Genomic DNA, 17,888 nt, shown 5'->3' on the forward strand with positions numbered 1-17,888 from the left:
AGAGTACAATATGAAAATAATCTCAACAAATAACCCTAAATCCCGAAAGAATAAAGCACTCTGGCTAAAACTCAAAATTCTCTCAAATTCACAAAACTCTCTCAATATCAAATATGACGAAGATTGTTAATCTAGGTTACAACATTCCCTTTTATAAGTTAAATTCATAGGTTAAACATGACTAAAATAACCCTAGACTAATCAGAATTTAATTGGGAAACAATAGTAGAGTTTAACTAGGAGAAGAAAATCAAGAAACTTGACGAACATGCCGCCACATCGTAATGTTGTATGTCCCTCGTCAAGATGTCATTCTTCACATCTTCGGGATGTCATTTTCTTTTCATCGGGACGTAGAGAGTCGTGTAGTTAGAATATCGGCTCTTCCTCATCGCAACGTTGATTCATATATATGAGGTATACTCCACAAATAATGTTCAACAATACTTGGGCTTTAATGGATTTACCTAAAGGTTCTAAACCTATTGGTTGTAAATGGGTGTTTAAAAGAAAATACAACACCAACGGTTCTATACAAACCTTTAAGGAAAGACTAGTTGCTCAAGGTTTTTAAGTAAAAGGAATACATAAACTACTTTGATACTTATGCACCATTAGCTAGAAAAACATCCATAAGAGTTCTTGTGGCACTGATTTCTATCTACAAGTTGCATGTGCACCAAAAGGATATGAAACAACCAGAAGATTTTATACTTCCCGGATTGAGAAAAAAGTTTGCAAATTAGTTAAGTCAGTATATGGCTTGAAGTAAACACCTAAAAAATGGCATGAGAAATTTGATTCAACAATACTATTAAATAGATTCAAACATAATAGGGTTGATAAATGCATATACTCAAAGTTCACTATAAAATATATGATAATAATTTGTCTTTATGTTAATTATATGCTTATATTTAGCAACAACATGGTTGGCATAAACATAGTAATGTCTATGTACTTAACCAAAATCATTATATTGAAATCTACTTACAAAGTTTGAATATCTCAATATAAAGAAAGTTAATACTTCTTTCGACTCAAGCATGAAATTGGTTGAGTCATGATAAAGTAATTACTCGAGTATACTATTTATGTCATTTAATTCCTAAGGAACTTGAGCTTGAGTCTAGGGTTGTAATATTTTTTTCAGAATAATTAAAATAATTTTTATTTAATTTATTTCATTTTTGGGATATTTGGGTTTGAGTCTGGTGTTGTAATAATATTTTTTTCGAAATAATTATAATAATTGATATTTATTTCATTTCATTATTAAGGCACCTAGGCTTGAGCCTGGTGGTACAATAATATTTTTTTTCGAAATAATTATAATAATTGCAATTGTTTTTCATTTCATTCTCGAGAGTTGGGACACTTGGGCTTGAATCTAGTGCTGCAATAATATTTTTTTGATTTTCAAAATACTTATACTATATATTATTTATTTCATTTCATTATCGGGGCACTTAAGCTTGAGACTTGTGCTACAATATATTTTTTATTTTCCAAAATAACTACAATAATTGCTATTTGCTTCATTTCATTCCTGAGACACTTAGGTTTGAGGCTGGTGCTGCAATAATATATTTTTTTATTTTCTAGAATAATTATAATAATTTTTATTTATTTCACTTCATTTATGGGCACTTGGACTTGAGCTTGGAGCTGCAGTAATTTTTTCTGAAATAATTAAAATAAATGTTATTTATTTCATTTCATTTTTGAGGCATTTAGGTTTGAGTCTGGTGCTGTAATAATAATTTTTTATTTCTCGAATAACTACAATACTTGTTATTTATTTCATTTTATTCATGGGGCACTTGGGCTTGAGAAAGGTGTTGCGATAATATTTTTTATTTTTTGAAATAATTATAATAATTACTATTTATTTCATTTCATTTCGATGCACTTGAGCTTGAGTTTATGCTACAATAGTTTTTTTTTCTAATTTTTAGAATAATTAGAATAATTTCTATTTATTTCATTTTATTTCAAGGCATTTGAGATTGAGTTTGGTGTTGCGACAATATATTTTTATTTTTAAGAATAATTATAATAATTATAATTTATTTCATTTCATTCAAGGAGCACTTGGGCTTGAGTTGGTGCTGCAATATTTTTTTACTTTCCAAAATAATAATAATAATAATTGCTATATATTTCATTTAATTCCTTGGGTACATGGGATTGAGTCTAGTGGAACAATTTTTTTTCTTTCCAAAATAATTATAATATTTGCTATATATTTCATTTAATTCTCGAGCACTTGGGCTTGAGTCTATTGCTGCAAGAATATTTTGTTATTTTTTGGAATAACTATAATAATTGTAATTCATTCATTTCATTTCAGGGGCACTTGGGCTTGAGTCTTGTGCTACAATAAAGTTATTTAATTTTTGAATTAATTATAATAATTGCTATTAATTTTTTCATTCTCGGGAAAGTTGGTCTGGAGTCTATTACTACAATAATATTTCTTATTTTCTAAAATAATTATAATAATTGTTATTTATTTCATTTCATTTTCAGGACACTTAGGTTTGAGTATGGTGCTGCAATAAATTTTTTAACTTTTAGAATAATTATAATAATTGCTATTTAATTTTCTTCATTTTCGAGGTACTTGGGCTTGAGTTTAGTGCACTGCAATTACATTTTTTTTATTTTCCAAAATAGTTATAATAATTGCTATGTAATGGCCTAAATTCAAGGTTATCGGAACAATGGTTTTGTAACCATAGATCCGATTTAAAGAGAAATTTATTTCAATATTTTTGCTTGAAAATTGATATGATAGGAAAATCGTATGAAAATATTGATAGAAAAATTTTACCAATTTAGTGATTAGATAGAAAAAGAAATTATTGAAGAAATTGGGTAAAAACAAGGTATCGAGACCTCTATCTCGTAAAAACGAGTAAAAAATAATTTTATAAATATTTATGAAATGTTATTAATGTGGTATTAAAATTTCGTTAGGAAATTTTAATGTTTGGGTAGTCAATTAAATGAAAAGGACTAAATTATAATAGGTGTAAAAGTTGCTAGAGTGATTAAATAGCTTAAGAGTTTAATGAGAAAGAATTTAAAAGGCAATTAGACCCAAAAGTTACTTGGGCTGGACGGCAAGGGTATGAAATCAGCAGAAAAATTGATAAATTAAGGGTAAAATTGGAATATTGCAAAATTAACTAAATAAAGCTAGGACTAAATAGGAAATATCTAGATTTCTCTTCATTTCTCTTCAATTCCAGCAGCTAAAAATGCCATAAGAGGGTTCTCTAAGCTGATATTCCATAATTTTTGCACCAAATCTGGAAGATTCAAATACGAAGCTAGATCGAGGAAAGGAAAAAGTTCGGGATTAGTAGAATTTTATTGTTTACAAACAAGTATCAAGATCCGAAAGATTCAAATACGAAGCTAGATCGAGGAAAGGAAAAAGTTCGGGATTAGTAGATTTTTATTCTTTACAAACAAGTATCAATGTAAGTTCGTGTAACTTGAATTATATTCTTAAATGCTTGAAATGCATGTTTTTGATATGAATATGATTTGAATGTTCATTATATGGAAATTTATGAAACATTGATATATTTGATAAAATGGGAAGAAATCCTGTTTGAATGAAAGGAAAATTAGATGGATCTCTGAAAAAGAATTGACGGTAAAAAGGATCTAGCCCGGACGGGTGATCCTATCCTAATATAGCCCTCCCGAAGAATATGTGTAAAATGGATTTAGCCCGGACGGGTAATCCGAATTAGGGTCTGAATTTAGGCTGGACTGGTAATTCAGATCCAAGCTCATTAGAGTAATTGTCGTTGCAGAGGATTTAGCCTGGACTGGTAATCCCGACAATACTCTATGAGTTTATATTGCAGGGGATTTAGCCTGGACTGGTAATCCCGCTGCAAGGTTGAGGTTCGCGGGAGTGTGCTCTCTGAAATGGATATGTGCGCACATGAATATGAATTGACGAACCCGGAATTGTACAATAAATGTGTACCTCTGAAAATCCATCGAAATTCCGATAAATTCAACGGGATAAATATGGAAAAATAACAAGGAAATGGAAATCATGGTATTGACGAGCCTATCAATCATGGTATATATATTATTGATACAGGGAAATTATTGTACTAACTTGAATGTTGAGTTTGTGCATGTTAAGGTAATAATGCATTGAATGGATATAGGAATGTTTATTGTATTGTATTGAAAATATTAGGTCAGTATAATTCTTGTTACATGAGCTTACTAAGCACAAAGTGCTTCCCCCGTTTCCTTTTTCCCTGTTTTGTAGTGTTAAGAGCTCGGAGGTCGGATTTGGTCGGAGACACATCACACTGTCAACCTCAGGATTTCGGTATATAAAGAAACTTTATTTTGGAAATCAATGGCATGTATAAGCTAACAAAGTAAATGTTAACGTGAAATGAATGTAAAGTTAGCCATTAGTATGGTTAACAAACCTGGTTTTAGATATGTGATGACGTTATTTTATAAATATGTATGAATTTATCTTGAAAATATGTTGAATTGGATTGGTTAATGTGGATTGTTTTTGGTTTAAAATTTCAGGAAATGTTAGATATCTATAAAGGGGTTATATTGAGTTAAAAAAAAATTAATTCGTAAACTCCGGTAATACTTCGTACCCTATTCCGGCAATGAATACGGGTAGGGGTATTACATGCTATGTATTTAATTTCATTCTCGGGACATTTGGGATTGAGTCTAGTGCTGCAATAATATTTTTTCTATTTCTAAAATAATCATAATAATTGCTATTTATTTCATGTAATTCCGAAGGCACTCAGACTTGATTTTGGTGCTATAATGATATTTTTTTTATTTTCTGAAATAATTATAATAATTGCAATCATTTTCATTCACAGGTCACTTGGGCTTGAGTCTGGTGCTGTAATAAATATTTTATTTTTCAAAATAATTATGATAATTTTAAATTTATTTCATTTCATTCTTAGGGCACTTAGGCTTGAGTCTAGTGCTGCAACAATATTTTTTTTTGAAATAATTATAATAGTTGCGATTTATTTTATTTTATTTTTAGGTTCTTGGGCTTGAGTATGATGTTGTAATAATATTTGATTTTATTTTAGGAATAATTATAATAATTGATATTTATTTCTTTTCATTTTCAAGACAATTGGGTTTGAGTCTGGTGCACTAATAATATTTTTTTTATTTTTTAATAATTATAATGACTGATATTTATTTCATTTCATTCTCGAGGCACTTGGCCTTGAGTCTAGTGCTACAATAATTTTTGTTTTATTTTTTTGGAATAGTTATAATAAGTGCTATTCATTTTATTTTATTTTCAAGATATTTGGGCTTGAGTTTGGCGTTGCAATAATAATTTTTTATTTTCAAGAATAATTTTGAACAATTATTTATTTCATTTTCAGGGTACTTGGGCTTGAGTTTGGTGCTACGATAATATTTTTTTTTTAATTTCTATTATAATTATAATTGTAACACCCCTAACTCATATCTATTGCCGAAACAGAGTTACAGAGCATTACCAAGGTTTGCGGATTAATCAGACAGAAATTCCAAACATTACATTACATATCAATACTCATAATAATACCAATCAAAATCATATTTATTGTCCCTTAAACAAGCCCTTAAGACCTGAAATACATATTAGAAATAAATCAGGACTAAATTAGAAACTCAGCGAATTTTTTCAGAATTATTCAAAAAATTCAACACTGCAAGGGTCAAACAGCCGTGTGGCCAGGCCGTGTGACTCACACGATTAGGAGACACGCCTATGTCTCAAGCCATGTGAGCATTCGAAATAAAGACACATGGCCATATCCAGCCCGTGTCTATACCCGTGTAACTCTCTGACTTGGGTCATACGGCCAAGCCACACGCCCTGTGCTAGGACATATGAGCATACTAACTTGCATTTTTAAAAGATATAGGGGACATACGGCCTTGTCTTCTGGCCGTGTGTCACATACAGCTGAGACACACGCCAGTATCTCTACCGGTGTGGACGAAAATAGGCCATGTTCTAAGCCACATTTCTCACCCAAATTGATACCAACCTAGCTTCAACAATTTACACATCAATAAGCCATAACAATACAATCTACACAAACTAAAATCGAATCATAAACATGTATTATTACCACATACAACTAATATACCTATAGGTACCTCTAATGACAATTTGAAAATATGTCCATCAAGTAACCAATCTTACCTAATTGACCTATCTAACCAAGTTACCAAAGTTCACTTTAACTCAATTATATTCATACCTTAATTTCTTGCCAATATGTATGTTGGTTATATAAACAAAATATTATTCATAATATTTACATAAGTTAATTTTAACTAAGTCCGTACAAAAGCCTATACATGCCATATAAATTGTATTGACTGTTTCAAAAACTACCGAAACAAGTTGGATAGTGTGATTTGAATGCTGATCCGATCATCTAACCTTCCAAAAATCTACAAAGACATTAAACAATATATGTAAGCTTAATGAAGTTTAGTAAGTTCAACGAGTTAAACAAAATCTTACCGAATCTACTATAACAAATCAAATAAATAAAATCATTCATGTTAATTCGTTGTCATTCATCATCAATTTCCTATAATTTACAACGTCTACTAATAATTACATTCGTATTCAAATCAATATAAAAGTAAATAACATGTCTTTCAAATTTATTTAATAAATCTCATTATAGAATTCTTTCCATTTGAAGAACGACTTACGGATAAGAGTACATCGTTAATAGAAGCTCATAGGAGCTGGTCCTCCCGAATACTCCAACAGAAGCTCGAAAGCTGAATAGAAGCTCGTAAGAGCTGAACAGAAGCTCGTAGGAGCTGAACAAAAACTCATTAGAGTTGAACAAAAAGTAAAACACAAGAGTTCACAATAAATGTTGAACCCTAGTTTACTTAGGACAAATATTGTTGTCTCATTCCAATACCATCATACACCAAAATATGAATGTACTTAAATCCTGCGTTCCATTCAAACCAAAATCCAATTTAATATTATAATTTCAACAATTATAACACTCCTAACCCGTATCCGTCGCCGGACTAGGGTTAAAGGCGTTACCGGAGAAATTGAAACATTTCACAAATAATTCACAAACATCATTCACACATAATCATTCATCATTATGGAGTCCCTTACATAGGTCAACGAGACCTTAATCATGCTTTAAAAAGGGGTTGGGACTAAATCGAGTTCAAACAAAATTTTTTGAAACTTTAACAATTCTCAAAGTTGTACAGGTCACACGCCCGTGTGAACAGGCCGCGTGCCTCACACGGCTTTAGACACGCCCGTGTGTCTAAGCCGTGTCAAAACAGGGCATACATGCTGACTTGTCCACATGGCCACAAGACATGCTCATGTGCCAGGCCGTGTGAAAATTAGGGAGGCTACTGACTTGGGTCCACGGCCAGTCACACGCCCGTGTGTCTAGCCCGTGGTCGAAATTGACTTGGCCACACGGCCTAGCACACGCCCACGTGTGTGACCGTGTGGTCTGCTCAGGCTCATTTCGAAATGGCCCTTAAGCAACACGACTGAGACACACGCCCGTGTCTCTGTCCGTGTGGGCAAAAATAGGCCATTTACAAGGCCAATTTGCCACCCATTAATGGTCCTCCCTACAATTATCAAATAGACACCAAATGCATATCAAATTTCAACCATTTCAAGTCACAAATCATCCATTATTCATACTATAATATTATCAACCAATCTCATCTTCATATAACATACCAATTCATGTCATTCTATAAACCAAAAACATATCAAAACATATGGTTTATAACCTCTTTTCAATTCATTCATTCTCATATCAAAATATTACCAAATCATCAAATAATCACACACCAAAACTTACCAAATTGACCAATTCATTTGTCCATTAACAAACACTTCACATATACATAATTTGCATCAAATATCATATACCAAAATCAACCATAATATCAACCAAAACCAAGCCATATCACATGGCTAAATATATACATATCACAAAACATAATTTAAATACTTCTAGCCTATACATGCCATACTTTAATATTCACATTTTGAAAAGGTACCAAAAAGAAGTTCGATAGTGTGGTGATGATCCTCGACAATCCCCGAGCTCCTGATAGCTACGATATCTATAAAACAATGGAAACATATACATAAAGTAAGCTTTTAAAAGTTTAGTAAGCCATATAAAAATAAACTTAACACTTTAAACGTAAAAGCATCATCAAATTACATATACTTCATGGCCAAATACTATCACAAACCTCAATGTTCATATACATTTCACATATTCCAAATTCTTTAGGACATATAGCATATTTTCTCATGCTTTTATCACATATCAACATTTGTTCACTAAAGTACATACACTTACCTTTCAACATCAAATATGATACTCATTTCGAACGTACCTGAATCGAATACATGTTCACATAATAATTCATTTTCTTGGAATGCCCGTTGAACCGTTCGAAATCATAAGGATACGTGGATAGCTCAGAAAGCTCGTACAATGCCGACGTTCCAGACATGGTCTTACATGTAATCAAATATCGATGCCACTGTCCCAGACAGGGTCTTACACGAAATCAAATACGATGCCAACGTCCTAGATGTGGTCTTACACGTAAATCATAAGTTGATGCCAATGTCCCAGACGTGATCTTACACGAAAACACATATCGGATCCTATGTCATGACATATGTATCCTAGCTATTCCTAGGGTTCGTACGAGACTTTTCGGATGTCGGAACTTTGTCAATATTTTTCAGATGTCTCATATTTCTCAACTCATATACTCATTCATCATAGTTCAATAGCATATAATCGATAGTAATTCAATTCAAAACACATTTATTTGTATATAGACTTAACTCGTACAGATTCGGATAGATGGAATCGGCTACTCAACAACTTTAAACTTTCCCCGATCTAATTCCGTTTTCTTTGGTTCTTGATCTATATAAATTCAAATTTAACTCTTTTATTCACCAAATCATTCAAATAAATCCAAAAACACACATTCAGAGCATTTTACAAATTAGCCCTCATATTTTTATATTTTGACAATTTAGTCCCTAATTCATAAAATCACAAAATACACAAAATTTCTTTAGACATATGCTTGGAAGAATATTCCTATATCTTTCAATTTCTATCATCTAACTCCATAAAGATCACAATTTCATCAATGGCTTATTTCAAAATCATCATCAAAATCAGAAATTTAGGCATGAGCTTGATAGATTGCTAAGCAACGATTACAAAAACATAGAAATTATCAAAAACCGATCAAAACACATACCTTAATCCACAATCACAAGTGTCGAAACCCTAAGAGCTTTTATTCTTTCTTTTGTTCTTCAAATTTCAAAAAAATGAGCATATAATGAACATTTTCATGTTTTGTTTAATTAATAACGATTACAAAAACATAGAAATTATCAAAAACCGATCAAAACACATACCTTAATCCACAATCACAAGTGTCGAAACCCTAAGAGCTTTTATTATTTCTTTTGTTCTTCAAATTTCGAAAAAATGAGCATATAATGAACATTTTCATGTTTTGTTTAATTAATATTAACATAATATACATTTTACCTTTTTGACCTTATTATAAACATATAATAAACACATAAATAATGGTCATTAATGTCCATTAACCATGTTAGTGGTCCATTTATAGCATAAAGACCTCATATTTTAAAAATCATAGCAAATAGGCACTTTTAACAATTAGCAGACAACTTTTACATTTTACACGATTAGGTCCTTTTATCAAATTAAGCACACAAATGATCGAATTTTCATACGAAACTTTTACACATGTCAATTCACATATTATAAGCACAGAAAATAATATTTAAATATTTTTGTAACTCAGATTTGTGGTCCCGAAACCATTATTCCGACTAGGGTCTAAACCAGATTGTTACAACAATAGAATAAATAAATAATACCATTCATCAATTAATAAAAATATTATATTTTTAACCATACGAACTTACCTCCGCTGAATTGTAGCAATTGCAGAAGTTCAGGGACTATTATGCTATTTTTCCTTTTTCACGAGTTTCTACAAGATCTTGATCTAAAATATAAAATTATTCGTTCATTAGCATATATTTCACTTCTAATTCATTTCACAATTAATACCCTTTTATTTTTTGAATACAATTGCTCCAAAATTTTACAATTTTTGCAATTTAATCCTTTAATTAGTTAATCTATCATATTAACTCATTTTCCTCAATTAATAATTTATTCCAATATTCTACATTATTATACAGCCCTTAATAAACCAAAAATTTACTATCTAACTCTAATATTTTAACATTTTCAAAATTTAATTCTAAAATCAATATTTAACAAAATTACTTTATATAATCATCATACAACACAGTCAAAGCTCTAAATCCATGTTATTCATCAAAAACATCTAGGACGTGTTTGGTTCGCCGTATTACCCAATCCATTACGCCCCGATTACGTGCGTATTACATTACGCCCCTATTCCGGCGTTTGGTTCGCTGTAATAGGTATTACGCGCGTAATCGGTTACGCCCCTAATCCCCAAATTCCCGTGTTTTCCAATCCCTTCCCTTTTCGCTGTATTAGCTATTACTTCCGGCCTCCCTCCCCATCTCCCTGTTTTACCCTCCCTCCCTACCCGACCCTCTCCTCTTCCGTCCTAATCATTTTCTCCTCCCATTTCCCACTGCTTCCGTTGATTATTCTGTCGTCATCGTTTCTTCTCGTCTCGGCGTCTAATTTCCCTTCCCCATTTCCTCCCAACCCTATCTGCGCCGCACACCAAAACTCTCTCTTTTTCTCTTCAATATATTCACAAAATTGGAAATTCCTGATAGCTTAATCCATTGAAAAAAGAGTGAAGCGTTTTTCGGGTCATCACGTTGCATCCAATATCAGGTGAGTTTTAATTCTGACCTAAAATAATCTGCCAATTGTAGTACATGTATCTCAATGTTTTTCCCAATTGTAGATAACCCCTCTGCATGCTTTTCTCTTCACTTTTTTAAGCTTAATCGTCACCTTATAAGTGTTACCTGTTTTAGTTCCTACAAGTTAATTTCTGCTGAAATTGCTATTTTATTTTATTCATTGTTGCTTACTTCATCGAGATTATTGTGTATATGGATTCACTGCTTTCATTGGAATTATTGAATACTGGAATGACACAATTGAATACTGGATTTAGGGTTCAACTCATCTATCAATGGGAATTTGACATCACCTAGGTTTATGTTGCAGTCTAATGGGATTTTGGTAGGTTTAGATCCTTCGTTTGCTAGGGGCATGATTAGCATGGCTTTTACTACTGACTATGGTGAAAGCAACGATGTGTTTAGGTTTTTAAGGATGGATAATGATGGGAATTTGAGGATTTACAGCAGTAGTGGGAACAATGGGAGTGGGAATATAACCCAGACATGGGCAGCTGTAACTGATCAGTGTCAGGTTTACGGATTCTGCGGCAACATGGGAATTTGTAGTTACAAGGATTCGAAACCGGTTTGTGGATGTCCATCTCAGAACTTTGAGCCTGTTAATGAACATGACGGTAGAAAAGGATGCAAAAGGAAAGTGGAGATTGAGGATTGTCCTGGGGATGTTACCATGTTGCAATTAGAACATACCATGTTCCTAACTTATCCTCCTGAGCTTTCCGATCAGTTGGTCACTCTTGCAATTGTAGCTTGTAGAACCAATTGTCTTGCTAGTAGTACTTGCACTTCTTCTACTTTAGTAGCTGATGAAGTGGATTTTGTTACCTGAAAACGCCTGATTTCGTTAGCAGCTATCAGGGCGCGGTTCTTCCAAGCACCTCTTTCATAAAAGTTTGTGGACAAGCTATTCCAAATCCATCACCTTATCAGGAAGCGTCCCCTAAGGATAATGATTCCTTGCATACTATGGTCATTGTCTCTGTGGTTATGGCCAGCCTTTTGGCTTTGGTTGTAGTAGGGATAGGCTTTGGTTGTCTTAACTATGAACCTCTAGAATCTAGATAATTGCATGCTATTGCTCATGCTATGAACTAGAAATTTTTGGTCATGTTTGATGATTGCATATCTAAAGCAAATGATGTTTCTCCTACATTCTTCAGCCAAATCATTGGCTAAATTAGCTTATCAATTGTTGTTGTCTCCTTTTGAAATTAGGTTTGATGGATAAATTATGAGCATCAAATCACTTTTGTAGTTAGTTTGAATCTTTTTGCTCGGTTGATGATACATATGCCTGCATTGTGTTGTTTGCTAATGGGGATGAATGTGGGGGAATTAGAGGCCAGTGGTTTGTTATGTATTAACTGAGTGCAACTTACTACATGTAGGATGTTAGGCACTGAATTTACTTAATATGGTTGGTTTTATGGTTGTGCCATGACTGCTTCCAGCATTCTTGAAAAACAAAAGAAAAATTATTATCTAGTCTTCTCATATTGTAATGAGAAGAGGACACTTGCTGGTTCGGCCTTTTATTAGGAAGAAAAGGGAGGTGAGAACTAATTACAAATAATGAGGGAAATGAGGAGGCAGTTCAGTGTAGGTTATTGAACTTGGAATTGGGTTTAATGGTTTGTCGCCTGGTATCATACAGAACAAAGAAAATCCAGTGAATCCTTTGAAAGCTATGCAATTGGACTTAATAGTTTCATAGTTCCCTCTTTTTGTGTTCCTGCTTATCAGTATCTGCTATAAGCCTATAACCAGTGGCTAAATGTTTTATTTTTCTTATGTTTTTGCAGTAAGAGAGAGGTTAATAAGAAAGTTCTCAAAGTTCCTGGAATAGAGCAGAAGGTAAGACTACTCTAGAAAGTTAACGGTCCATTTAAGTACTTAAAAGGTGATTGTTGCATAATTGTAAGTATTGATGATTGGTAGGCAAGGGGATTTAATAAACTATCTAGATACTGTTTTGATCGATATCATATTTAAAATATGGCTCATGGATGATGATTGGTGTATGGTTATTCTGTGCTTTGATATACTATATTTAGCTATAGCATAAATATTTTCCCCCAAAAAAAAAGGTTGATCCGAGCACTTTTCTCATTACAGGTAACATTTTTCCAACACTTCCACATCGCAGTCGTCCCAGATTTGAGCATTACAGGTTAGTATTGATGTAGTAGGTTCTGTTGTTTCCCAAATGAATATGGTTTTGTTTGTATGTTTGTAATGATCATTAAAGCTTTTGTTTGTATGGTTATGGTTATTGCTGCATGACCATTGTTCTTTTTGAATTTATCAGCCAAGTTATATGTTTTTACTATTAGGTAACATTTTGTTTAAAGAGCATTATGCCTACAAATCTTTTGTGAGATAAATTTGTACATGTAAATGAGATAAAAGTTATATATTTTTTATGAAATTATATTACCATTTAAATTGTTATTATCTAGTTTTAAAACTTCAATTTCATTATTAAACTAAATCTTCATTCTTCATTTTATTTATTTTGAAATTGAAAAACCTTAACTAAACTAATCATCAATAAAAAAAATTTTCAATGATCAAACTTTGAACATGCTTTAAGTAACTAATCAATATATTTATACGATATCATTTTAGGTCAATTAATTTGGGTGATTTTAATTAACTAATCAATATATTTAAATGTCCAAATTATAATGAGTTTAGTTATAATCTAACAAATACCAACCTTCAAATTTTACCTCAATTAATTTTACCTCAATTATACATAATATATTAAAATTTAATATAAGTTTTTGAAGAAATTAAAATGCTCATGGATTATAATTAACCTTTTATGCACGCAATACATGTTATTTAAAACAAATGTTAATTGATTCAAACATTATTTTTCCCCTATAATGGAAATAATGTTATCTTAATTATAAAAATGGATAAATGGACTGAAATTTATTATTGTCTAATTCTATCTTAGATTTTAAGTCAATTACATTATACATAAAATATTCCTCATTCATAATATGATTTCCCTATAATACATAAATTATAATTGTGAAAGTGTAAGGAAGTTTTTAAAATTAACGTATATATAATATGATAAATAAAATTATACAAATTTTACTTAAAAAGTCAAATTTGGCTGTTAAATTAATAAATTCTATAGAATTCTGAAATTTTAATAATAATAATTTTTTGATGAAAAAATGCTAAACATGTATTTTAAACTTGATACTAGACAGATAAGTAACAATTCTTGTAAAAAATAAGTCCTCTCCAAAGTTATATATATTTTTACAAAATGAAATTACCATTTAAAATGTTATAAAAGTTATAAAACTTCAATTTCATTATTAAACCAAATCCTCATTCTTCATTTTACTTATTTTGAAATAAGAAAACCTTAATTAAACTAATCATCAGTAATTAAATATACTCTTTCATTATTATTTGGGTGATTGATAAAGAAATGAAATTAAAGTTGCAACGATATCATTTAGTAGATAATTTTTTGCTTCGTGTGTTCTAAATTTGTGCTGTTTATTTTTATTCGATAATGTGTAATTGCAACTTCAATTCTTTGATAGTGTGTTCTAATTTTAAAATGTTGCAGTAATGGCTCGTCTGCCTTTAATTGCACAAAGTGTGAGGCGTAAAAGAATTAGTATTGCTGTGACAATATAGTTGGAAATCTGTAGAATCGCGGTTTGGTTCTTATTTAGAATGGGTGCCAGCCTTAGCCTACATAGACCAAGGATTAGGTCCTATACCGTAGATTTTTATGCAAAACGGGATTATGTGAATAGGCTTGTATATGCTAGTGACGAGACCTGTATTGAACAAGTTAGGATGAATAGAGCTGCCTTTTTTAAATTATGTGAGATGTTAGAATCGATAGGGGGATTGAAGTCGTCAAGGTTCATGCTCGTTGACGAGCAAGTAGCAATGTTTTTACATATCATCTCCCATCACCTGAAAAATCGAGTTATCAAGCATCACTTTAGAAGGTCCGGGGAAACTGTTAGCAGAGCATTTCATAGTGTTTTAAATGCTGTCATACGCTTGCAAGATGTGTTATTTAAAAACCCGGAGCCAATTACAGCCGATTCTTCTGACACAAGGTGGAAATGGTTTAAGGTATAGGACTAAGTTTTATATATAGCTTCAACAACATTTACTTGATTTAGATTTAAATTAGTATTCTAACTCAAGGTTTTATATCATGTGATATAGAATTGCTTAGGTGCTCTTGATGGAACCCACATCAAGATTAGGGTTCCAACAGTTGATAAACCTAGATATCGGACGCGAAAAGGTGACATAGCAACAAATATGCTAGGTGTTTGTACACCTGAGATGCAATTTGTTTATGTTCTTCCTGGTTGGGAAGGTTCAGTTGCTGATGGACGGGTTCTTCGAGATGCCATTAGTAGAAGACATGGATTAAAAGTTCCTCATGGTAAAGTGTATAGTTAGAGGACTTTGATTTATTCATTAAGATCACACTTTGTGTGCTGAATTAATCATTTTTTAATATGAAACTTATTTTATAGGTTGTTATTATCTAGTTGATGCTGGATACACAAATTGTGAGGGATTTCTTGCACCATTTAGAGGACAACGATATCATTTGAACGAGTGGCGTCAGGGTTATCAGCCAAGTTCTCCGCAAGAGTTTTTTAATATGAAACATGCCTCAGCACGTAATGTCATTGAAAGATGCTTTAGCTTATTAAAACTTAGATGGGGAATACTTAGGAGTCCATCGTTCTATCCTGTAAGGGTGCACAATAGAATTATTATTGCATGTTGTTTGCTCCATAATTTTATTCGAACCCATATGAGTAGTGATCCCATTGAAGCGGAGGTGGGAGAAGGATTACCTACAATTAATGTGGTGGATGACGATGAACCGAATATCACAAATATTCATCCATCGGATGCTTGGGCTACTTGGAGGATGGAACTAGCCAACCAAATGTTCGATGAATGGCAAGCATCTAGAAATTAGTTTGTGAAACTTTTGTGAAACTTTTGTATTGATTTTTGTATTGTACTAAACTACAGAAATTATAATATAATTTCTTCTAATTCAGCATGTGTTATAATTTTAAATTTTTTGTGCTATGGAACTTTTGATTCATGATATTCAACTTAATTACTTAGATTTTATAAAGTGTTGACCTTTTGAATCATGATATTAAAATAGTAATTAATATAATTTATTTTTTTTTGTTCTTAAGATCATTATGTCAGGTGTTCCAGAATCAAATGCTCAAGCTTCTCGAGGAAGCAAAAGAAAATGGGTTCCCGAGGAAGATGCAGCATTAGTTTCCAGCATGGTGGACCTGCACAATGTTGGAACATTTAATGCTGATACCGGGTTCAAAGCCGGTTATTTGAACGAGTTGGAAAGAATGCTACAAACGGTTTTACCAAATGCAATGTTGAAGGCGAAACCTAATATTGAATCAAGGATTAGGTTACTTAAAAGGGAGTGGTCAATCGTCTACGACATGCTTAATGGCCAAAACAATAGCGGTTTTGGTTGGGACGAGCATAGGCAGCTCGTTGTTGCTGAAGATGTGGTTTGGGAGTCCTATTTAAAGGTAAGATTATTTCAAGTCTTTATTATATTATTTTTACCAAACTTACGACTAATATGATTTCCTCATTTTTTTAGAGTCACAAAGAAGCCGCCCAATTCAGATTTCGTACTTTCCCTTACTATGACCAGCTTACTACCATATACGCAAGAGATCGAGCAACTGGGAGAGATGCTCAAACAGCTGCTGATGTTCTTGAAGAAATACATGCTGATGATGAACGTACTACAGATATGAATGAAGAGAGAAACACATTCTATGACTGCGAAGCTGACGTCTCTTTAGATGACATGGATGTTTCTGGTACGGATCCGCGAGGAGATCGAGACCAAGGGGGTTCCTCATCTTCAAACAAGAGAAAGAAGAAATCTGATGCTCGTGATAATGTGTTTTCTTCATTTAATGAGGCTGCCACTTTGTTCGGGGAGAAAATCCAGGCCGTTGGCGATCAAATCAGTAGGAGTTTTGCCTCCGAGGTGGTAGTTCAGCAGAAGTCAGAACAACATATGGAAGAGAGAGCTTCAAATTTATATTCAGCCTTATGGTCAATTGAAGGTTTAACCGACGATCAACGATATGATGCATTGAGTAAAATTCCCGACCATCCAACTCAAATGATCGTTTTCTTTAGTTTACCTTCAGTTGCCCGATTGGAATGGGTTAGGAGATTTCTTTCTTACCATTAAATATCAATGTTCAAACTTTTTGATGTTGTAAAACTATATAACATATGGATTTTAATGTACAATTTCATTTTCATCTAACCTTTTCTTAATATAAGTTAATTATGTTTATGCATAATATAATTCTCAAGTTATATATTGATTTTAGTAAATTCATATAAGAACATTTTATTATTAAGAATTTTATGAAATTATATATCACTATATAATTATATTTAATATTAATTATTTTAAATTGTATAAATTCATATAAGAAAATTTTTATTATCAAGAATTTTATGAAATTATATATTATTATTAAATTATATGTAATAATTATTATTTTAAATTATACAAATTCATAAACTATAATCATATTAGTTATAATAATTTTAAATTTTATTAAATCATATATTTAATTAAATCATATTAGTTATAATCATATATTATGATTTGAGTAAATTCATATAAGAATATTAATTATTAAGAATTTTATTAAATTATATATTTTAATTATATTATATTTAATAATAATTATGTTATTTTATATTTTACAGTAACATATATTATGGTTTGAGTAAATTCATATAAGAA

General features: G+C 31.7%; 1 protein-coding gene and 1 long non-coding RNA gene across 2 annotated transcripts; both read left to right on the forward strand.

Annotated features, from left to right (window-relative positions):
* The first annotated feature begins 11,396 nt into the window (after positions 1 to 11,396).
* LOC121204590 (G-type lectin S-receptor-like serine/threonine-protein kinase At1g34300) lies at positions 11,397 to 11,867 on the forward strand. Its single transcript, XM_041074679.1, has one exon. The coding sequence runs from the start codon at positions 11,397 to 11,399 to the stop codon at positions 11,865 to 11,867; it is 471 nt and encodes a 156-aa protein (XP_040930613.1).
* A 19-nt stretch (positions 11,868 to 11,886) lies between these two features.
* Positions 11,887 to 16,768, forward strand: LOC121204887 (uncharacterized). The gene is made up of 3 exons (XR_005900036.1): positions 11,887 to 12,892; positions 13,154 to 13,208; positions 16,710 to 16,768. It is a non-coding gene; the product is annotated as an uncharacterized lncRNA (long non-coding RNA).
* Positions 16,769 to 17,888: the final 1,120 nt, after the last annotated feature.

Source organism: Gossypium hirsutum, chromosome A08 (genome assembly GCF_007990345.1).
Source record: "Gossypium hirsutum isolate 1008001.06 chromosome A08, Gossypium_hirsutum_v2.1, whole genome shotgun sequence".
In the NCBI taxonomy this organism is placed as follows: Eukaryota; Viridiplantae; Streptophyta; class Magnoliopsida; order Malvales; family Malvaceae; genus Gossypium; species Gossypium hirsutum.

Excerpts from the sequence above, each read along its gene's own strand:
- LOC121204590 (XM_041074679.1), top strand. The coding sequence starts at position 11,397 with ATGGCTTTTACTACTGACTATGGTGAAAGCAACGATGTGTTTAGGTTT.